Source organism: Dasypus novemcinctus, chromosome 26, assembly GCF_030445035.2.
Source record: "Dasypus novemcinctus isolate mDasNov1 chromosome 26, mDasNov1.1.hap2, whole genome shotgun sequence".
Lineage (NCBI taxonomy): Eukaryota > Metazoa > Chordata > Mammalia > Cingulata > Dasypodidae > Dasypus > Dasypus novemcinctus.
This window is the reverse complement of record NC_080698.1, coordinates 53,338,687-53,361,521: the sequence shown is the minus strand read 5'-3', so window position 1 is coordinate 53,361,521 and position 22,835 is coordinate 53,338,687. Positions and strand designations below refer to the sequence as shown.

General features: G+C 57.0%; 1 protein-coding gene and 1 long non-coding RNA gene across 2 annotated transcripts in view; one reads left to right on the top strand and one right to left on the bottom strand.

The window, feature by feature from the left end:
* The window catches only part of WNT7A (Wnt family member 7A), a 64,952-nt gene extending 46,208 nt beyond the window's left edge, over nucleotides 1-18,744 (bottom strand). Inside the window, exons 1-2 of the mRNA XM_058288243.2 lie at nucleotides 18,413-18,744; nucleotides 13,486-13,712 (exon numbers count right to left, since the gene is read on the bottom strand). Coding sequence (XP_058144226.1) covers nucleotides 13,486-13,712; nucleotides 18,413-18,483 — 298 coding nt within the window. The 5' untranslated portion in view covers nucleotides 18,484-18,744. The remainder of the gene's footprint in view (nucleotides 1-13,485; nucleotides 13,713-18,412) is intronic.
* Nucleotides 18,745-18,938: 194 nt separating this feature from the next.
* LOC111764382 (uncharacterized) lies at nucleotides 18,939-22,631 on the top strand. Its single transcript, XR_009183550.1, has 4 exons — nucleotides 18,939-19,357; nucleotides 20,355-20,589; nucleotides 20,918-21,078; nucleotides 21,650-22,631. It is a non-coding gene; the product is annotated as an uncharacterized lncRNA (long non-coding RNA).
* The last annotated feature ends 204 nt before the right edge of the window (nucleotides 22,632-22,835 follow it).

The following is a 22,835-nucleotide window of genomic DNA, read 5'->3' as shown; positions in this document are numbered from 1 at the left end:
GCAGGTACGTAACAGGTACTCAGTAAATATATATTGAATAGGTAAATGAATGAAAGTTCCAAAATGCCAATCTGAAACTCCAAATCATGACCACCAACCATCTGACTTTTATTTAGTGCTTATTTATTTGCCAGACGCCAGGCTAAGACCTTTAAATAAGTAGCCTTGTCTATTCCTTAGGAAAGCAAACCCTCAAGGGATGTAATCTGAGCATTCCCCCATTTTGTAGATGAGAAAACTGAGGCTCAGAGAAGAACTGACCAGACAGGTGCGGAGCCCCTGAACACTTGGGGTAGACTTTCCCTGCAGCTGCCTGACGGGCGCCTCCTCAGCCCACTCAGCAACACCTCTCCCGGGGCATCAGCAGAGAGTTAGCCAGAGGCTTGTGGCTTTTTTGGGGGGAGGGGGAAGGGTGGAGAGGAAGTAACATTTGCTGAGCACCTACTATGTGCTCGCCCACACTTGGCAGTTTTTCACCAACAGCCACATTGGAGAGACACCGTTCTCCACAATTTTACAGGTGAGTAAATTAAGGCAGGGAGAGGCAACATGACTGGCCTGAGGTCACCCACCTGGAGACCTGCCAGGGCTGGGATTCGAGGCCTGAGTCAGGCAGTGTCCTACCCTCCCCCCACCCCTGCCCCGGGCCATCCCTGCCCCTGAGTCCTCCCATTAGAGCAGGGGTCCTTAACCAAGGGTCCACGAACGCCCAAGGGGCCCGTGGAAGTATTTCAGGGAGTCAGTGAGTTTGAACTGAAAATTCAAAAGTATTACTCTTGTGGGGACGTGCTGGTGCGGGTGTGATACAGTTATTAAATAATACACAGTGTAGTGTGGACTTAGTCAGGGGTCCGTGGTTTTCACCTGACTGGCAAAGGGGTCTGTGGAACAAAACAGGTTAAGAGCCCCCGGTTTAGAGAGCAATTCCTCTAGCTTAAGGCTTCATCCCTTGTCAAAATGCATTTATTTCTGTCAAGAGATGCCATTCAGTTGTTGTCAGTTAAAACCTACCAATAAAGAATGTATCACACCCCTTCAAATTGGACGGCTTGCTAAGCGGAGGACAGGATTTGGTGGCAGAAAGGAGGGAGAAAAGGAGCCCAGAGTCTTAACATCTCAGTCTCGAGGGGCCATAGGTCATTAACCAACATCCCATCCCTGCCTGGTTCACCCATCTCAGGTGGGTAACAAGTCCTTAATTTATTAGTGGGGAAACTGAGGCTGAGAGAGGCAAAGTGACTTGCCCAAGCGAGGTGAGGATACAGCCCGGAGTGCACTGCCGCTTCCCCCCGTCCTCCCCAGAGGATGCTTGGGGCTCGCTCTCCACGGCCCGGGGAGCCCCTCCAGCTGGGTCACCTCCCAAGTGCCGTTTCACTTGTCTCTGATGAGCCACCTCTGCAGGGGCCGGTCTCAGACTCCTACGATGATAAGCCCTGTGCCATGTGGCCACCGAAAACCAGAGCAACGCCTTCCAAACGCTTCCTGTTTGCTAGGCTCCCTTCTAAGACTCCCTTGTCAACACACTTTGTCCTCACAACAGCCTCGTTAGCTCCATTTCACAGAAGTGGAAAGTGAGGCCCAAGAGCTGTTCTCTAGGAAAAACCACGTTCATCGTCTTACTCCCGTTCCTGTGGCGGGAAGGGGCTGCCCCGAATGACCCACCAGTCCCTCCTTCCCGAGAGCAGAGAAAGGACCATCGCCGCCCTATCCTTCCCTTATCCTCCGTGCCCAAGCCCTGTGCCCCACTCTTTTGCTCAGCAGATATTTCTTAAGCACCTACTATGTGCCAGGCACTGTGCTAGGGGCTGGGGAAATGGAGACAGAGGATTCAGACATGGGCTGGCCCTCCCGGGGGGACAGCCGGCCAGATCACTCCAGTTGGTGGCAAGTGAGGCTGCCGAAGATCAGAACACAGGGTGCAGGGGGGAGCGGGGGGCAGCTGAGGGGTTGAGGAGGCCTATCTGATAAGGTGGCTTTGGAGAAGAGACCTGGGTGATGAGAGGAACCAGTCATAAGCCTCTCTGGGGTCAGAAGGCTCTGGGGGAGGGGCAGCTCGTGCGGTGGCACTGGCCCAGGTGGCCAGCAGGTGAACGGGGTGGGGGTCGCATGGGAGGAGGGGAGGCTGGCGAGGCGGGCAGTGGCCGGGTCCAGCCCGGTCCTGATCATCCTGCCCGGAATCAGAGAACAGGCTCCCCGAGGCACAGACGTAAGCCAAGGGCTGTTCGCTGTTTCCTGAGCGCAACCACTAAAGGCTCGGGGAGGCCGGCAGACTTGCCCAAAGTCACCAGTGACTCAGCGAGAACAGCAGGATTAGAGACGGGGTCTCCCGCCTCCCGGCGTGGCGTCCCCTACCCTCAATGCCACACCCTCCGTAACTCCAGAGCCACCCACATCTCCTTCCGGAAGCCCAGGGAACCACCCTCTTGGAACTTTCCAGGTGGGCTTCCGCCCAGAACGCTGGGAAGGGGGTGCTTGTTGGTCCCTCCACTCTGCCATGCATTCGGCTGGGTATTGGTGAGCCAGGATCCCACCTCCCCGAGACTCAGCTTCCGCAGCTGTAAAATGGGAGCTGTCAGGCTGACGCTACCAAGCAGGCCTGAAGAGTAAATGAAACCTGTGTGTGAAGGGCCCGGGCCCCAGGAAGGCGCTGTCACTGAGATAAAACGGGGGACCTGGGCCGACGCCCCCCGTGCATTCCAGCTATGTGACAATCCCGGCAGTTACAGAGGAAACACACTGATAATCCAAGCCTGCCCGAAAGATTCCATTCCACCGCCCTGTGCAGCTGCCCTAAATGGTTTGCACCGGAATATTATCTGGGTGTATTTACGGGATCTTACTGGAAACCACAAAGTGCATTGTATTTTTTTTTCTTTTGCTATTTAAAGACAATAGGTCAGAGTGTGAGCAATCTGCAGTGACACCAGCTGAAATATATGATGATTTGGAAAATATACAGATGGAAAAAGGTTGCTCTTGCCAGCCCCATGGCGTGGCAGCCCATGGCCCCTCTGGGCTCAGAATGCCACCTCTGGCTGTCTCTATTCACAGGAGCCTCTCGACGAACAACCGGAAGATTTGGGGGCAGAGGGAGCATGTTTCTGAGACCGGCTCAGGTTAAGAGGCCCCCAGAGATGAGGCTGGGGAGGGGCAGGCCCCCAGCCTCCACCCTCCTGCCCTGGCTCCCTCTTTGGGGCTCTCCCACCCGAGCAGGGCCACACTGCACCACGAGCCTCTGCTGCCCCTGCCTGCCCCCACGCCTTTTCACCTTCTCTTCCTCCGCCTGGAAGTGCCCTTCCTTGCCCCATCCGCCGATACGGAGGCTGATACTCCTGGGCTCACATGTTGGCTCCGCCAGGGCGAGTTAACTGACCTCACGAGGCCTCAGCATCCTCATCTGCAAGATGGGCGTAATGAAACACGTGCCTCCTAGGGCTGTCGGGAAGACGAAACAAGCCCGTGCACGCGGAGGCTCAGTCCCCGCCTGGTAAGGAGCCAGCAGGTGGTGGCCCTTAGCAGATGTGTCAACACCGTATCCCTCAACACAGGCTGGCTACGTCCTCCCGAGCCGTCTTCCCGATATCCCCTCCCTCTGCCTGTGCCCGGCACCTTAGCCATCCTTATTTCACTCTGGTCACGTTGATTTATCAGTCTCTCCCCGCCCGGTTGTGGGGACTGGGTTATTCATCGGTGACGCCTCGACAGCTGAATGAACGAACGAATGAATGAGCGTGTGAATGTGCACGAGTCAGTGTACGTGTCTGCCTGTCTACCATATGAAAGCCGGGAAGAGAACATGGTAACAAAGGGCTCATCGCAAAGAAAAGCATCAGGAGAACTAAAACCCAGGATGAACCGAGGCTTGCAAGAAAAAAAAAATACAAACGAGACAAAAACTCCTTTGTCGGCTGCGCTCTAAGCAAGGATAGCGAAAGAATAGCTCTTTCGCTTGGGCAAGATGGCACATTGTTCAGAAATGACAGAGAGAAAGTGGAGCTGGGCCGCCCCTTGCTTCAGTCTCCCATTGGCAAGGTCTTCAAACCCAGGCACTCGTTAGTCTACAGACATGTGCTACAATCACACGGCTCGGGACGGGTGAAAAGATGGAGTCACATACGCAAGGTACGCGGGTCCCTGGGCCCGGGGCTCCAGGCCCTGATGGGCGGCCCGGGGAGTGACCGCCTAAGACAGGAGGTGGCGGGTGGGCGGGAGCAGAGGCTGGCAAAGGCACCCAAGTTGCCGGGTGTGTGTTCAGAGGGGGGTGGGCTGGAGGCACTGAGTCCTAGATCATGGGCAGTTCTGGTGGGAGCTACCAAACAGGAGGTGGTGAGCATTTGGAAAAGGATGCAGCCAGCCCCCAGCAGCACAACTCAGGAAATCATGGTTTCTTTTGGGATACTAATGCCACGGCAAATTTCTATATATGCAAAGAATTCGCTCTTCTTCCCAGAGCCCCGTCTCCCCTGCTTAAATCCCTCTGACGACTCTCCCCACCCGAACCTCTGAGCCAGGTACCCGAACCCGCTGCAGGGTTGCTCCTACCTCGTGCCCCAGCCTCTTTCTGCTCTCCCTACCTCACACCGTGGAATCTCGCTCGCTGAACTGCTCTGGATTCCAAGCGCCCCCGACCGGCTCACGTCTCTCAGCCTTTGCCCTGCTGCCCCTCCCCTGCCGTGCTCGTCCTCCCTTGGTTTGTTCATCAGCCTCTCTGGTCATTTTAGATGACACGCCTGCAGGCAGCCTTCCATGCCCACAGACCAGCAGCTCATACTCCTTTCCCAAGAGCCTGGAGAGCATTTCAGCACCCATTTCACTGTCCGTTCCCGAGGGCAGAGCCCCAGCAGGTTCACTTGCCATTCGCCAGCCTTTACCACACAGAAGATTCTGGTAAGTGTCTGTGGGACAGGAAAATGAATAAATGGGTGGACCTTCAGAGAGGCGTTACCCCAGGACTGTTTAACTCCCATGAGTTCAACCAATGCGCTTAAGGAAAAAATTAATTAAAACACTGTGTACCTATAGTTTAGACATGTAACCTTTGTTATATATATACTACATCACTGCAGGTACATGATACATTTACACGGACATTTTTATGGTACCTGTCGTATAGGAAACCAGCTTTCTGAGTATTACGGATATTTCAGGGACTTTCAAGGGCAATGCTGATAAGATAGAGATCTATTGTGCATGTGGATGTAAGAGGCTAAGAGGGGCCTCTGTTATACCGTTGGGGAAAGATGTCAAAATTGGGGATGGATGAACATATTTTTTATTGGATTCTTGGTTGTCCCAAAAAGCATGTTTAAGAGGACAGTTCATCTGTACGGTATCACCAAGGAAGTGTTTCCCAGCACACCTGCCTCTGGAGATCAACCTTTTTAGGTGGCCAAGACTCCAAGGCCAGAGAAGAGTGGGACTCCAGGCTAGCCAAGCTGCTTTCTTTACTGAAGGACTTACTAGAACCTTGAATATGCTGGTAGGCATTCGGATTTTCTAGGAGCAGGGAGTATTTGAGGTCCTCAAATGTATCACCCAGGGAACCAGGGAACCTTCCTAGCTTCCCCCAGAGCTGCTAGCTGTGGCGGAGGTGGTGGTAGGGCAGGGGAAGGCGGAGGGACTGGTTTTGTGCTGAAGACTCTGGGAACAGCTGCTCTTGAGCCTGTGGGGGCTGCCCTAGACCTTGACCTGGTCAACAAGGTTCTCCCACTTCAGGCTGAAGCCACGGAGGAGGGAGAGCTGGTAAAAAGCTAACCGAATCGACGTTCAAGAAAGATTTCGATGAGAGGGAAGGCTGGGCTACAATGGATCAAAACAGAAACGTGCAGGGGTGAATGTTCAGGCTTGCATTTTGGGTCAGGAGGCGCATTCATCCAGGCTGGCAACAGAGAAAACAGAGTGCTTACTGGGCAGGACAGTAAGTAAACAGACCCGGGGTGACTAACGAGACACGAGCCCTGTCCTCAAGGCTCAGGACAACTGCTAGGACGCAGGGCAGAGGGGAGCTGGCCTGCCCGGAGGTCATTCATTTCTTCAGGTGTTTGCCGAGCCCTGTGCTAGGAGGTGGGGGTCCAGCCGAGGAGATTATTGATGGGTTTGTGCTCCCCTTGTGGTGGCAGGGAAGACTGGTGTCAGGCGCAGTCATCCACAGGGGCACAGCCATGTGCGAAAGGGCTAAGTGCCACAAAGACGGTGGTGCAGGGGATCTGGGGGGAGGCTGTCCCAGGCAGGGGTCCAGGCAGGCTTCTTGGAGGAGGTGGCACTTGAGCAAAGACCTGCATAATGCTGGCGCTAGCAAGTTGCCTGCCGTTGCTCAGCTGCTTCTCCCCTATGCTGTCTGCCCCATCCCAAGCCAGATGTGACAGGGGTCTGCACTGGTATGGGTGGGTGACCCTGCGTCCATTAAATCCCCTTTGGTGTGTATATGCACGTGGACCCGTATGTGGGCATGCTAACCTGTGTAGGGCCCTGCATAAATACACTTGAGGCAGAAACCTGGCAAAGGGCACTGCGTGCATGTGGGTGTGTGACCTATACATGTAAGTGTGCGACTGGCATGTAAAGGCATGTAGAGTCATATTGAATGTGGAAATGTACATCTGAGGCCCTGTGTGCACGCAGAGTTGTGAATTCCCGTGTGTGCTGTGTGTGAGATAAGGCTCAGAGAAGGCAGGGCCTTGCTTGAGGCCACACAGCATGGAGGAGGCAGAGCAAGTGCCAGCACTGTGTTTAGTGGATTCCATCCGCCCTCTCACAGCATCCCTCTGGCCGAGGGTCAGACCATAGTAGCCACACAGCTATGATTTACCGAGGCTTCCTGTGTGCCAGGCCAGGCACTGTCTGGAGTGCTTGACGTGGAAAAAGCCATCTTGCCCTCCCACAGCCTGGTGAGACGGATACTACTCTCACTCCTGCTTGGCCTAAGGGTCCAGAGTCAGCAAACGGTGACGCGGTAAAGGGAGCCCAGCAGGTAGCTCCTGGGCTAAACCATCACACGGCGCTGCCCAGATGAGCAAAGGAGCAGATAATGTGTCCTGGAGTCGTAAAGTGCCATAAAGGAAAATAAGGCCAGGCAAGCGGCGGTCAGGGACGGGGGCAGCTGCTCCTGGAGGGGGAACGAGGGCCTCCCCAGGAGGTGGCGGGAGAGCCGTGAGTGGACGGCTGCAGAGAGAGAGTCAGGCCAAGATCCGGGGAAGAGCCTGCCAGGTTGGGGGGATGGTGCGGGCACAGACCCCGAGATGGGAAGAGCTTCCTGCTTGAGGGCCGGCTGCGCTGGAGGGGAGGGACAGGGCCGGAGAGCTAGGGCCTTCCAGGACCAGGGGACGAGTGTGTGCACTGAATAGGGGGACGCCATGACCTCTAGGGAAATATTAAGCTGGATGACCATGAGGCCTGGGGATGGGGTCCAAGAGAGGAGGCAGGGATACGTTAGGTTGAGGAGGCCTCTCTGAAGACGGAGGTCTGAACCGGGAGGTGGTGGTGGAGGTGGGTGGAAGTGGACTAATCTGAAGATACATTTTGAAGGCAGTCAAAACACTGCCCTTCAGTGACTGACCTGGACGAGCGGCCTCTACTGCACCAAGAATACAGTCCAGCACGTGTGCCTGATTCCTTGAGCCACGCATCACAGGGGATGGAGCTCCTGGAAAGGAGCAAGGTGCACGCGTGATGGGCGCCGCCCGTATTTGTGATGGCCGGGCCCACCGGGTGTCTCCCATCCTTGTCTCACACAGTGCTGCGTCACCTGGCCAGGTGGGCTGTGTGACTTCCCATTCCACAGCAGGCAGGCTGAGGTCAAAAAGGCCATGCAGGAGGCGGGAGGGGAACCCAGCAGCCATTGCAGCAGCAGCCCAAGGCAGGCTCGAGATTCTCCAACCTGTGCGCTTACAACAGACAGAAGACGCCCTCCAGCCCAGGGAGCTCACTCCCTGTGCCCTAGGTCAGGCTGCCGCCTTGTGCCAGGCCTGTCTTCCAAGAGCGAGACGGAGATGGACATACCTCCTTTTGAGCATGGATGAGGCCCGAAGGAGGCGCTGTATGTCACAGGGCTGCCGCTGAGCCTGGCCCCCAATGGCCCTCAGTGAAGAGTCGAATGACGATGACAGAAGGGACTGGAGCCCCAGAGCCTCCCCAGGCACTGTCTGAGACAGCCCTCTCTCCCCTGCTCCTCGACCCCACTGCCACCACGGGTGGCCAGACGGAAGGGAAAACGCTCAGCCCAAGAAAATGGGTGAAAGCCATGAACAGGCAACTCACAGAAGGATAAACATAGACAGTCAAGCAACATAGGAAGAGATTTCTACTCCATCACTTCTCGGGGAAATGCAAATCCAGACCCGAGTGAGACGGCATTTTATTGCCCTTTCACCAGGCAAAAAATGAGGAATTCTGGATGATGTCAAGTGCTGGAGAGGCTGTGGACCATCACTACCAGCCAGCAGGAGTGGAACTGGGCACAATCGCTTTGGAAATTCGGGTGGCATTCATATCCTAGACCAGCAATTCCATCCTATGTGTACAGCCAAGAGACACGCAGGCCCACGAGATGTGCCCAAAATGGTTCACGTTAGCAAATGCTTAGAAACAACCCAGGTGTTCCACAACCAAAAGAGAGGATACACAGATTATGGTCCATTTGCCACAGGTACCATGGATGAACAAAAGCCACAAGAAACAACATAGATAGATTTTAGGAATACTGAGTGCAAAGAGTGAATTCCAAATGATTGCCTCTAGTGTGATGCCTTTTCTTTGTAAAAGTCAATGCAACTAAAAGTAAATAAGATACTTTGGGGGGAAATATATCCACGTGATAAATGAAACAAAAAAGCAAGGGAGGGAAGCAGGTGTGGCTCAGTGGTTGAGCACCCGCTTTGCATGGACGAGGTCCCAGGTTCAATCCCCAGCACCTACGTAAAAAAAAAAAAAGCCAGGGAGTGGGACAGCCCAGACTTAGCATGGTGAAGCCTTGGTTTGGGAAGCAGGGGCACAAGGGAGCCTCACAGATAGATATTCTAGTTGCTGCATTGGGTGGTGAGTTGGGTCGCTGTATAATTTAAGAAAAGGAAAAGCCTGGATAGCAGTTGATGACGCTGATGGAGCGCCACATGCCACACGCCACACCCGAAGAATGCCTGGCTTTCCAGAGCCTCGAGCATCGAGCATCGGGCTCCACCACCTCCCACGCTGCCGCCGCACGAGCTGACATCGCACACGGCTGTTCACCATCTCATTAGCTGTCGCCCTTCCATGTCTCCGTTGTTCCCTCTCCCTGGGATCAGTTTCACTGCCAGTGCAATTTTTTTCACCCTTCAAGACTCTGATCAAGGGACATCTCCATGGTCCAGCCCACCTGGGAGTCACAGAGTCTCACCTCCAAGACCCCCCAACCCTCACACCTTGCCATCGAGCACTCATCACACCATGCTCTGGTTGCCCACTGGGGGCCCCTCACCCCTGAGAGACGGTCCTGGGGGGCTCCCAGGCTTGGCCAACAGAGGCACTATTGCCCTCAGCTGCTGTAATTGGCATGGGATGGAGACATGACTAGAAGCCACTCCCCATTTGCTGATCCAACCGGCGTGATCCCGAGGGCTTTTGCAGGTGCTGCCAGAGGCACTTCCCTGCTGTACTTGAACCTGGACTACTGTGATGCTGGAGCTGCTGCTGCCCCAGAAGGAGGCCCTGGGGTCGCTGGATGCCAGCACCACCTCCGGTCCAGGCCACGCCGAGGGCCAGCACTACCCCCTGGCTTTCCCATTACTTGGGTGTACAGAAATACCCACCTTTGCCGACGGTGGCTTGCACAGGGTTTCAGTTTCTAGTACCCATGTGGGTACGGCATGGTACACGGCCCCAGCCTTCCCCACAGATCTACACAGCTGGGGGCTGGAGTGGAGGGTGACGAGGGGTGGGGCTGAGTCTCCCACACACCCACAGAGAGCCTACGCCAGCTGCCCTCCCCGACATCCTCCACCGTCTCTGAGTGCACGGCCACTCTGCATAAAAACACTGCACTCCCAGCTTCCCCCGTAGCCAGGCATGGCCACGCGACCACGGCCCGGCCAACGAGACGCCAGCAGCATTGCGGGGTGGCACTCCCGGACGTCTCTTTGCAGGCAGTGCACCTGCCCGTCACCACTTCTCCCCCTACCTGCTGTCCAGAACATGGACCTGATGGCCAGGGCTCTCAGAGCCACGGCCACGGCCCTGATCCCTCACCTCTACGGGTCAGCCCGTCAGCTGCTTTGTCCCACAGGAGGCACCCCCGTGGGGGCGAGGTGCCCCCTGAACCTAAAAGGCGACCTCCAGCAGGATCCCCGTTGACCTAAGAGGGGGCCAAGGCTCAGAGGGAAGTGCCTTTCCGGATGCTTGGGATGCTTTCTGACCTTCACCTTGACCACGTATCCCTCTGACCCCACGCCACCACTCCAGAGGCCCCCAACAGGATGACTCTTCCAAGGGCTTTCAAGTCATCTGTCTCCCGCCACCCCACTTCCAAAACAGGCCTCCGCTGCTGCGTCTCCGCTCCGAGCCACCTTCACCTGCTGGCTGGAGGGCCATACCGGACTTCTAGCTCCCACCTTGGCCCCTGCAGGTGATGCTCCTCCCAGCAGCCTGAGCCACGCAGCCAGCTCAGAACTCAGATCCTGTCTCTTGCCCTCCAGTGGCTCTCCATTAACGTGGCATTAAACCCAAGCCCCCCATCTTGGCCGGTCAGACGCTGTCCCTCCAGCTCCTGGCTCCCTCCCGACCTCTGATCCCTCCACTTCCCCCCGCCCTCCCTGTGCTCCAGCCACAACGGCCACCTCGCTGTTCCTCAGGCCGCCACGCACGTTCCTGCCACAGGGCCTTTGCACTTGATGCTCCCTTTGCCTGGCCTGCTCTTCCCCCAGGCACACCCACAGCTCCCCTCCCTCATGGCTCCAGAGACTCTCCCTAAGCCCGCACCCCAAAACAGCAGCCTCCAGCCGTGGCGGACCCTCAGTACAGATTTGGCAAGCGCATGGCTGAACCAATGAGAGACGGAATGAATGAATGGCGTTTGCACCTACCCGTTAAACCATCTTGCAGAACGTCTAATAGGTTGAATCGTATGATGGAGTCGCTTACATCGGTCAGAAAATCATGAAATACCGGCAATTTCATGTGGCTCAACTACACTTTGGCAGGGTCATTCCCATGCTGAAATCTTTCATCAGCATGGCCACCTAGAAACTCAAACTGCTCAGAGGACCCCACGCCTGTCCTGGCTCCTGCTCCCACTCCCGCCACCTCCGCCTGCCCAAGCCTGCTGGAATTCGTCTTGCCATAGGGCTCCGCTCCTTCTGGGCACACTGACTCATACCGCCTCCTCGGCCTGCAGTGGCTCTCTCCATTCTACACTGGGGGCGCGGCCCGGGAGCACCGGCTCATTTGTTTTGGTACTGCCCTCCCCTGACCCCTCCCGGCAGCCTGCAGGCTTAATTAAAATACTAGCCAATGGACCGGCTATTCAAGTTGGGCCGGACTGAACCCAGGGCTGGGAGACCCTGCTGTTCACTGTTGCTGGCCTGGGGCGAGTCCCTTCTGGGCCTCAGTTTCCTCATCTGGAACATCCCATATGTCAGCCCAGCCACAGGTTTGAAAGAAAGCCCAACAGGAGTCCCGGGCATGCAGATCTGAGCGGTCGATGCAGGAACCCCCAGGCGAGCGGCGAGGGGAGGCACCCAGGCTGGGGCTTCGTCGGCCCACCTGGAGCCTCAGAGCTGCTGTCCCCTCTCAGTGCATGGCCCCCTCCCCTCTTGTGCCTTGGCTCCCACCAGGAAAGCAAGCCACGAGACTGGGAAGAGCAGAAGGAGGAAGGGCAGGCAGTGGGGGAGAAAATTCTTAAATGAGGTCCTAGAAATTGCCTGCAGGAAGGAGCTCCACCGAAGTGAGGCCACCTTGTCCCCCTCGCCAATTTCCCCTGGGACCAGAGGTCCCAGCCCGCAGGTCCCTCAGGCGTGAGTGAGAAGACACTGGCAGGAGATGGTGACAGAACCAGACCTGCCATGGGACCTGGCAGGTCTTGAAGGTCCTTCCAAGGCGAAGAGGGAAGAAAATGTTCGGTGGCAAATAGGGCAGGCAAGTCCCTACCGTCTTGGAGCTGACACCCCAAATGAGTTAAGAATGATTCAGAGGGTCCTAAGTGCTTGGCTGGTGGGATGGAGCTTTGGGGTGAGAGGGAACTTCAGATGGGGTGAGCAGCGAAGGCTTCTCTGAGACCTGAAGACTGGGAAGGAGTGATCCATGCAAAGAATTGAGGCGAGAAGGTACAGGGCTGTGGAAAGAATTTGTGGCAGAAGGAATGTGTGAAGGCTCAACGCAAGACAGACTGGGAAACAGCACGAGGCTGAGGAAGCACGGGGCACGAGTGGGCAGCTGGGATTTTATTCTGACAGGACCACCAGAGGCCTCTAAGCAGGGTAATGGCGTGATCTGATTTCCATTTAAAAAGGCTTATCCTGGGTGCAGAGGGGTCAGAGGGCGGACAGAGATGGCCTTCAAGGTGGCCTTCGAGGACAGAGATGACAACACCATGACTGGAGAGCAGGCAACGAAGGCACCGAGAGGCGGCTGGATGTGAGATGGATCGTCTCGAGACAGTGCCCGTTGGATTTGCTGACGTGGGCTGGGGGAGAGAGGGAAGTCTGGGATCCGCTCTGATCCGGTGAGCAGACAGGGCAAAGCCCTCCAGCCCGAAGGGACCCGGGGCTGGCCTGACTCGGAGGGGCATCTGTGACTCGGAAGTGAGCCTGCAGCATGCTGGGACCCTGGGGCCAAGGTGTACGAATGAGAAGACCCACCGACACACTGACCAGGAAGCTCCATGCTGACCAAGGTCACTCTCCACCTCCCCTTTTCCACCCAGGCTTTTCTCATGATTGCTTCTGAAGCCAAGCTTGTGGCCCAAGATTCCGTGTGTGTGAGGGCATGGCAAGCTATCCCTATCCCTACCAAAGCTGCAAAGAACAAAGCCCACAGGCAGGTCATGTGCATGAATTGTGAGGCCAGCCGTAAGGGCAATAGGGAGTGGTGGGGACTGTGGCAGCAATTGAACTGCACAGACCCCAGCCAAAGGAAGCCACATGGTTAGCTCCTGCCCATTACAACTATGTCAACATAGGGGTAAGTTATTGTGAGGTCTTCCAATTTTTCAACAAAAGCCAGAAATCCGTATTTTTAGGTGAAACAGCTCATTAAAATTTTGGACTCCAATTTTTAAAAGTCAGCACCGTATCAACCAGTTAGTATTTGAGCCACTAGCTGCTCGTTTGAAACTCTCCTGATGAAGGTTAGGTGGTGTGGATTCAAACCAGAGACCTGACCCAAATCTGCAGGATCCCATGTTGAGAGGCATTCTAGCACGGGGCAGGTGAGGGGGTCCCAGAGGTCTCCAGAGGGTAATCCTGGTCTCCCCGTAGCCTGCAAGACCCTGCTTGGGGGGTTTGGGCAAGCACATACCCACTTTGAGCTCCTTCCCGAAGACGGTACGCTCCCCGAGCGCCGAGCAGTTCCAGCGGCCATTGCGGAACTGAAACTGACACTCGTCCAGGCCCATTTGCGAGCCTTCTCCTATGACGATGATGGCGTCGGGCCGGCTCTGGCAGATCGCCCGCTGTCTGGGAGCCAGGCCTGGGATCTTGTTACAGATGATGCTCGCGCCCAGAGCCACCACCGAGGAGAAGCCACTGGAGCAGGGGACACAGAAAGACGGAGCGTTAGGCCAGCAAGGCGGGAGAGCAACTCAGAAGCCCTCCCTGGGTGCCAGGCCCCGTCACCCCCCACCGACCCCAGCATCTGACCCTGCACCGCCCACCCCAGCATCTGACCCTGCACCCCCCGCCCACGTATACTCGTTTGTGATTTCCACACAGGTGCTTCTCATTGTGTGTAGTCACCATCAGTGCAGGTTGATTTCCTTTTGAACAAAATAGAAAGATGGTGTATGTCCCAAACATGAGGTTCAGCAAAAAAGCAAGTCGCCTTTGTCTAAGGTTCAGTTCAGATGTTGAAAAACATACAACGTGAAACTCTGTATCGTTTAGGAATTGTCTGTAGGTGGCAAAGCTGCCAAGGAAAGCGAGAAAATGGGCACACCAAGTGTGACACAGCAGCTGCCTCTGAAGTGAAGGGGGGCGGATAAGCTCAGGGAAGGGCAGGGAACTTCTGGCAAAGCTGTATTTCTGAAGCTGGGTGGTGGGTGTGCAGGTGATGAGATTTTTATAAAACCATTCGTACATAACAGATACATTGCTGCATGTTTTGTTGTTTGTTATTAACAACAACAACAAAACTTTGAACAGTAATTGTAAATAGATTTCTAGTATTTTCTTCCTGCATGCCCACTCTGGAGCACCTGTATGCCCTCTGGCCTAGAGGATGGAGATGCCTGTGACAGGGTGCTCCTGTCCTCACCAACTCATTCACTGAACAGATAGACTTAGAACACCTCTCACGGTAAGTATGTGGACCCAAGAGGTGAGGTCCCGCCCTCAGGAAGCTTTTCCTCTTTGGAGGGAGATACACACACACACACAAATGAACACAACAGCCTATTTCAAACAGGGAACCATGCTATAAAGAAGGCAAATGAAGGTGTGCTGGCCACGAGGGACGGTGGGGAGGGGCGGGACTGGGTTCGCTTGAGCACAGGGGATCCGGGAGGGCTTCCCTGAGGAGGTGGTATGGGAGCAGAGACTGGAAAGGCCATGGGACAAACTGGGGAAGAGGATTCCAGACTGAGGGAACAGCCAAAGGAAAGTCTTGTGAGGGGAGCACGCTTGGGATCTCCGCGGAAAAGAAGGAACCCGGCGAAGCTGGTACAGAACCAGGTCTAGAGAGGTGGGATGGTCACAGATGGAACTGGATGGGCTACGACAGTAGGATGAGCCCTTGGTCCAAAGGGAGGGGTGTCCTTATAAAGAAGAGGAAATCTGGGCATGGCTGGACAGAGAGAACACCACGTGACAGGTGAAAGCCCTGGGCCGCCGGCAAGCCACCAGCAGAAGCCAAGACAGGGTCTTCTCTACGGACTTCAGAGCGTGGCCCAGATACCGTTGCTGCTGCCGGCAGCCATAGGAAGCCAAGACCGGGGCCATTTACTACTGTCCAGATAACCCCAAGCAGGCTCAGAAGGACCCCTGATACTGCAGGCAGGGCGCCCCCCTCGCCTGGAGCTTCCTTTCTGCATAAACCTTCACGGGTCTTCAGGATATGTTTGAAGAGAAGCCCTTGCCCCCAGCGCCTCCCTTGGGTGGGAATAATATGCGCTTCCCTTTCCCGAGGGTGCCAGCCCCGGGTGCTCAGGGCCTCGGGCTTCATTCCCGCCCCGGGACTCAGCTCTGGGAAGGCGTCCTGCAACTGGCATTTCTTAAAGTGAGACTTCCTCATAACCAGCCCTGAGATGAGACGGAGGCTGGCCCCCTCTATCCCCCGCGCGTCCCTGTCCACGCCTGCCCCGTCACCCTGCTCTAGCCACGCCGCGGGCCCTGTGTCCGGGAGGCTCCCCCCCCCCCTCCTGGGAAGCCCTCCCCTCCTACAGTCACGAGCTGGGCTTCTTGTCATCGCTCGCACTACCTCCCAGGCCACCCAGCCAACACCATCCCCCACCCCACCCCCAAAACTTTCCGTCACAATGTCCTGCTTTGTTGACTTGACAGTTTTGATTCGGTTGTCTTTGGCATTTTTTTCATGGATGTGTGTCCTGGTTTTTAATTTAGGGGTTCGCCTGTTTATCGCCTGCTCTCCTCGTTAGAGGGAGCCCTCTGAAGGCAGGGCAGCTGCGTGCCGGCTCACTGAACAGTTCCTGAGTGAATGGATTGCGGAACCTGGAAAACGTCGCTCAGGGGTGAGTAACTACTATACAGCAGGTGCGCCCCCAAAATGCCCCGAATGCATCTGTGAACTTTAGCAGCATGCATTCCTACCGTATGCAGGCAGTGTGGAAGGTGCTCTCACAAACAACCTTCCTAAATAGCCCTGCTGGGGAGGGATGTCACATTCAGTCCACATACAGGACACCTGAGGCCCGCAGAGGTGGAGACCTGCCCCGAGCCGGCTGCCCGCAGGTGAGGCATCTGAAACAGGGGCTGGCTCTTCGGAATTCATCTCAGTCATAAAACCGGGTCCTACACGGTAGGAGAATGTCTGAACTACTTGAAGAAGGGGCGGCACAGAAAGACTAAGCCTCAGTGAAGATGTCCTCACCACAAGTCAGGAGGAACCTCTAACCACCTAGTAGACCCTCCGGAGATTTGTACACCAGCAGAGTGAGATGATCCACTGGGGGCAGATTCCTGGGAAGGACGGGCTGGAGCAGCTAAGTGGGTAGGAGGGTAGACTCCAATGATCCAGCCTGTGGGGGAAGGTTCCTCCACTTACAAGCTGTGTGACTTAGGGCAAGCTGCACCCCCTCTCTGTATTTGTTTTCCCATCACTAAAATGAAGATACTGCTAATTAGGTCCCTTCTAAAAGGGTTGCTGTGAAAAGTGGGAAGTGCTTTGAAGGTGCCAGGCAGACAGCAGGCAAGCAATGCATTCGTTGCTGTCGTAGTTATTGGATCTGATTGAAACAAGGAGTTAGTGCTGGAGTCACCTGAAAGACTTAAAATACCACCAGCAGCGGGAAACCGGTCGTGCTGGGGTCTACCCCTCATGTCCATTTTATGGATGGATAACCTGAGGTCAGGAAGCAGCAAAGCCTGGCCCAGGGTCTCCCTGCAGTTGCCCTCTCCCTCCCCGGGCTCCTCCCTGCCCCAGAGGGCGGCAGGCACTGGGCCGGAAGGCCGGCGCCCTCGTAGGTCCCCCCACCCTCCCGGCAGCTGGGTCCCCACGAGGCCAGCGAGGCGCCGGCGGGAGGTTCAGCGGGGGGCGGGCGGGGCGGCCAGGAGAGGTTATTTTCTGCTGTTTTCCCTTTCTCTCTCCCCTGCGGGTCCCCCGCCCCGTTTCTAATTAAAAGGGAGATAAAGCCGCACGCGGCCAGCGCCAATCGGCCCCGAGCCGCTTCCTGGATGCACGATGCGCGCAGGGCGGCGGGGGCGCGGGCCAAGATGAAGATTAAAGCAGGGGGAGGGAAAAAAAAAAGCCACCCAGACCCGGGCGAATCAATAACACTTAAAACACCCGGCCTGGCAGGCAGGGCAGGAGACCCGCAGCCGCCTCTCCGCCCGCGGTCGTTGCTGCGGCCGCCTCGTCAGCTCTGCGCGCACCTGCTGGCCGCGGCGATCGCTCAACCTGCGGAATCCCGGTTCCCGAGCGGCGCGGCGGGGCACTGTGTGTCGGGGAGGAGTGTGACAAAACACAAAGGACCTGCCCCCCCACACACACACCCACACACCCCGCTGCCCCACACAGACGCCCATGCAGAGGGGCGGAGAGGGGCTCCCCGCTGGGGGGAAGGGAAGCAGGTTGCCTGAATCCTGCCAAGGTGGCCCTCTATCAGCCCCTAAATTACCCTGCAGCCCTCAGTGCTCCGCACGCACTATCTCCGTAGTACAAAGGATGACTAGTCGCGCAAATGCTGGGCCAAGGCGCGTCCCCCTCCCACTCAGAGCGCCGCCCCGGGCCCCACCTCCGTAGAAATGCAGGGGTGACGCGGGGAGGGGGTGCCCGCGGACGCGCCGGTGGCCTCGGGTACCCAGTTCTAAGGGGCGAGGCGTCCCGCTTCTCTCTCGTGCTGGCTCCGCGAACTTGTTTCCCTGGGTCTCTCCAGCTACCCCTTGTCCTACCTTTGTGCGCGTTTGTTGGGGTGGGAGGCGCTGTCCCCTTGGTGTGTCGCCTGGGGAAGGGGCTCTGGGCGTCTGTGGGTCCCTGGAAATCGGGTGGGGTCACGGGTCCCCGCGGCGGTGTGTCCCTGCCAGTGAATGTCCCTCCGAGTACCTACCGGTTCCCTGTTTGTTTTGACCTGCCCGACTTGCCACCTGGGGCTGCCCTGTCTATAGAAGCGGCCGTGCCCGCGCCTCCTTGCGCGGAGTTCCTCTCGGGCTCTGGGACTGAAGTCCCTGGGAGCGGCTGCGGGAGTGGCTCGGTGTCCCTGCGGGATCTGCCGGACCTGGAAGGTCCCTAGGAGAAGCTGACCTTTTACAGCGGCTGGCCCTCTCCAGAGACTCCCAGGCTGGCGCGCCCCTGGGACCGGCTCTATCTGGTTCTGGAGCTTCCAAGCTCAGACGTCCTCGGGATGGCCCGGTGCCTCCGGGGGTGTGCGCGTCCCTGGGGCGCCCGCCCGCGGGGGGCCTTTGTGCGCCCACAGCTCCCGCACCGCCCACCGGGTACCTCTGAGAGGCTGGGGAAAACTGGTGGCCAGGCGGCGGCTCGCGGGTGGTTCAACCCCTGCCCCGGGTCGCGCCAACTTTGCCGGGACCCGCGCGGAGGGGGCGCGAGCGGCCCTTACCCGATCCGGAGGTAGACCATGCCCAGGCTGAGAAAAAGGTGGCCCAGGCAGCGCCGCGCCTTCTGGTTCATAGTCCCCGAGGGCCGCCGGGGCCGCGGGCCGGGCTGTGCAGATCCCGCGGGCCGGCCGCGGCGGGGCAATCACCATAGCCCGCCCGGGAGGCGCGGGCCGAGGCGTTCCCGGGGCCGTCTGTCCGTGCGCCCGTCCGCGCGCTCGGCCCCTGAGCCTCGCCAGGAGCGCGGGAGCCAAGGAGCAGGAGGAGGGAGGGAGGAGCGAGCGCGGCGCGGGGCGACGCAAGGCTGCGAGCTAGCAAGCGGCGGGTGCAAGTGTGCGAGGCGCCGGGAGTGCGGGGGCGCTGCTGCCACCCGCCCCCGCCCGCCCTTCCCTCCCTCCTTTTCCCCGTCCTTCCCCTCCCCCCTGGCCGCCCGCCTCCCCGGAGCGCCCGCCCTGCGCCCCCGGGACAGGGACGCCTGCCCCAGGCGCGCTCTCGCTCCTTGTCCCGCGCGCTCCCGCAGCGCCCCCGCCCTGCTCCGGGGCGCCGGTGGGAGGCGGGGCGCAGAGCCCGGGGGAGAGCGTGGGAGCCCCGGTGCCCAGCACTCCCCTTTAATTCGTGGGCTGCGGGGCTCCCGGACTCCCGGGAGTTGCCTTCGGGCGAAGAGGACTCGGGCTCGGCGGGGAATGCGCGCCCTAGGCTAGCGCGGCTCCTCCTCCCGCCTCGGCCGAGCGCCCCGAGCCGGGGCTGTGGGGTAGGGGTGGAGGGGGATGGTACGGCACACATCTCCCCCCGCCCAACCCCCCCACGGGCTTCCGAGCCCAGCTCTGCGAGGAAGGGGCTAGGGCACGCTCTGGGAGCCCCCTTCGGCGGAGCAAGCGGCGGAGCCCGAGGTACAGGCTCGGCTGATGTCCCTCTCCCTACTTCCGTGTCGTCGAGGGGGAGGGCGGCAGGTGAGTGCCCAGGTCGGGCAGCCAACTCCGGGGCCCCGCTCCCGGCGTGCAGTGGGAGTCGGGCTGAGGCGCGGTCGCCTCGCTGGGAACCGAGACCTGGGGCGCCCGAGTCGCCCGAGGGCGAGGTGCGCCCCTGGCCTCTCGGCGCGCTCGCGTCGACACCTGGCGGGTGCGGCGGGTGGTGCAGCTCGGCCTGGCTCCTGGGGACTGGGTGCTCAGAGCACCCCAAGCGCCCATCCTCTCCTCTGAGCTAAGACTCAAGTTACAGCTGCAGAAATGGAGGCTTAGGGAGGTGAAGGTGTCTACCCAACGTCACCAGCAAGTGAGGGGCAGAGCCAGATGAAACCGAGGTCTGCCTGATCCTGGTTGCTCTCCCGACCTGGTCCCCAGGCCGCCTACCCTTCAGGATCATCTTTCTCAGTTTCTCTGCCCAAGCACCCACATATGCATACACACGCACTCGCTACTTCCCTCAAGGCACCACTCACCTATGCTGTAACATTCACACATTTCTGTGCTGGGCGCCGTTGGTCAGCACCACGGAAAAACAAGGACCTGGAAATATGAGGTGCCTTCTGTGCTGGAGTAGGTGAGGGAGACAGTCCATAAGTAAGCACATAAATAATCTCAGATACCACCTGGACACGTGCAGCTATGAACACGGGGTGGTGGGAGGGAGAGTGTTGCGTGTTGGCGGCTGTATTTTAGATCTGAGAGATCTTTCCGAGGAGGTAGTGTTCAAGCTGAGACTGGAAGGACAAAGGATCTGGGGGCCCAGTGTTACAGGAAGGGAGACTAGCCAGGGCTCAGCTCCAAGGTGGACATCACACACACACACACACCAACCCTTCCCAGCCCAGTTTTGCCTGGAGGACACTACGAGGCTGTGCTCAGGGAAGAGAAACAAGGCCAGCGAGGGCAGAGGGAGGAAACGGGGATGGGCACATGCAGAGCCGAGCGGGCACACCAAGGAGCTTTGGTTTTGCTTTAAGTTCAGCAGGAAGACATTGGAGAGACCTGAAGAAGATACACATGTGACTTGTATGTGCCAAGTCTCACCTGGAGACCCGGCAGCCCAGCCCAGGCTCCGGGCAGGAGCGTAAAGGAGCCTCAGGATGATTCCCGCCCCGGCCATCCCAGCCTCCGAGGGTTTCCAGCCAAGGCATCACGGGCAGCGGCATGTGTAGTTGTTTTCAGCATGGCCTGTCAACTTGTGAGCTGTCCTGTAACTTGTGAGCATAATGACATGGTTGTTTCACGTCACTCAGTTTTGGTGTCGCTTGTTACGCAGCAGGTGTAATTGGATCAGCTGGTGGAGGTGCAGAGCAGAGAGGAGGATCCAGAGCACAGTGCAGAAGCAGCGCTGATAGGACCTGCTGCGGGGCACCCAGGAGGGAAGGAGGGGGCTGAGAAAGAGGAATGAACAGTGACTCCCATGCTGGCTGGAGTTCTTGGGTGGATGGGGTGCCTCCACCTGGGAGGACTGGAGGAGCCTGGGGTTAGGAGGGACGATCCCGAGGTCTGATCTGAACATGTTCTTTCCTCCTCCTCCTCTCTCAGATGCAACAGCGCTAAGCCCCGAGCCGTCTATCTCCCTCCCTAAGCGTCTCTCACATGCGTCCCTTTTCTAGCTTAGACCAAAGATTCATCCATATCACAAATGTTGGGGGACCCTTGTGACTGGATGTTGGGCAGATGCTGGGGATATAACAGTGGATCAGGTAAGTGCGCTCTCCGCCCTCCTGGAATTCGTCCGAGGATTGATTGAATTATTAAGCATATCAGTAGCACTTATGATGTGCCAGCCATGGTCACAATGAACATCTTAACTCCCTTTGATCTTCTCAATATTATGAGGTTGGTGCATAGGACAGAGTCAGGATTTGAACCTAGAGAGGACTGACTTAGCATCTGCTCTTAACCCCTCAGTTATGCCGTCCATCTAAGGGAGAAGAAAGATGTGGGCCACTGCAATAAAAAATGGATGGTGGGATCACAGAGGAGGGGCTCTTCATCCAGGAAGGCTTCCTGGAGGAGGTGTCTCTAAAGTGTGATCCTGAAGGAAAGAGTTGGGGTTAACTGGGTAGAGTTTTTGAAGCAAGAGGGAGCAGGGCCTGTGAATGGTCCAAGGTGACCAGAGAATGGAGAGTTAGAAGGAATGGGGTGGAGGATAGCGAGTTGCAGGGAAGAGGCCCAATTGGGAATCTGAGGACACATTTAGGGCATATAAATAAATTTGGGCTTTATCATAAAGGGAAGCAGGGGTGTCACATGATCATATTTGTATTTCAGAAGGCTCATGGCAGCTATTGTGTGGAATCGAAAGAAGGAGCTGGAGCTCTCAACAGTTATGCAGAAAGGAAAAGGCCCAGGCTGGACAGGGTTGATGGCAGATGGCAAAGAGAGAAGAGGATGAACCGGAGGACTATGCCGAAGACAGAACAGACGGGAGGGGGAGGCCCCAGGGACAGGATTCTAACAGTGTGGCTGGGAAGGACCACGCAGAGCTGGGGCCTGGGGCGAAACCCACCTGCGGCGCAAATCCAGTTTTGGGACATGCTGTTTGATGTGTCTGTGGGTGACGTTCAGGAGGCAGCTGGATGTGTGTCCCCGGCACTCAGGAGGGAGACATTTGGGCTATGGAGAGCAACTGGGGACCCCTCAACTACAAGTGCAAAGTGTGGCTTGTTAGGGAAGCCTGGGGAGGCTGAGAACCTCTAGCACAGAGCCGCAAGAATTCAGCACGATTTAAAGAACCAGTGGGGGGGCGGGGAGAACAAGTAACAATGAAGAGGACTAGCTAGAGAAGTAGGAAGCTAGGGTGAGAGGGGAGTTCATAGTATCGGACTCCACAGAGAAGGCAAGGGAAGGCAGGGCCTGAAAAAGGGTCCACGTACATCACCCCAACATCCAAAGATCTTTACAGTCTGGCTCCAAATTACTTTTCCAGCCTCTACCATTTCCAAGCCAACCTGCCCATATCTCTGCAAATTAGAGGGTTGCCTCTAGGATTCACACACATTCACATAAAGGAAATAGTCTAGAATATAATAGAAGACATTGCTTACAAGGGTTTCAGTTGTGTGCATGTGTTTGTATTTGGATCTGTATGTGTGTATATTGTAGGTTGTAATATTTTTAAGTTGAGAGACCACTAATCTACTGTGCGATGTCTACATTCTTTGCCATATACCTGGAATGCCTTCACCCCCTTTTATCACCTGGCAAAAACTCCAACTCAACCCTCAAAGCCCCCCCAAATATCAAGTGATTTGAAGAGTCTGTCTTGATTACCTTTGCCTCTGTCCTAAGCACTGTTCTCTTTCTTTAATTCATCAAACTTTCACTGAGGGCTCAAGTGTACCAGGTCCTGTTTAGAGTACAGGGATACAGCAGTAAACACAATAGATGTGATCTCTTTTGAAGGTAGCACTTTTTAACACATTTCTACCTTTGTGTTCCTACAGCCCCTGAGCTG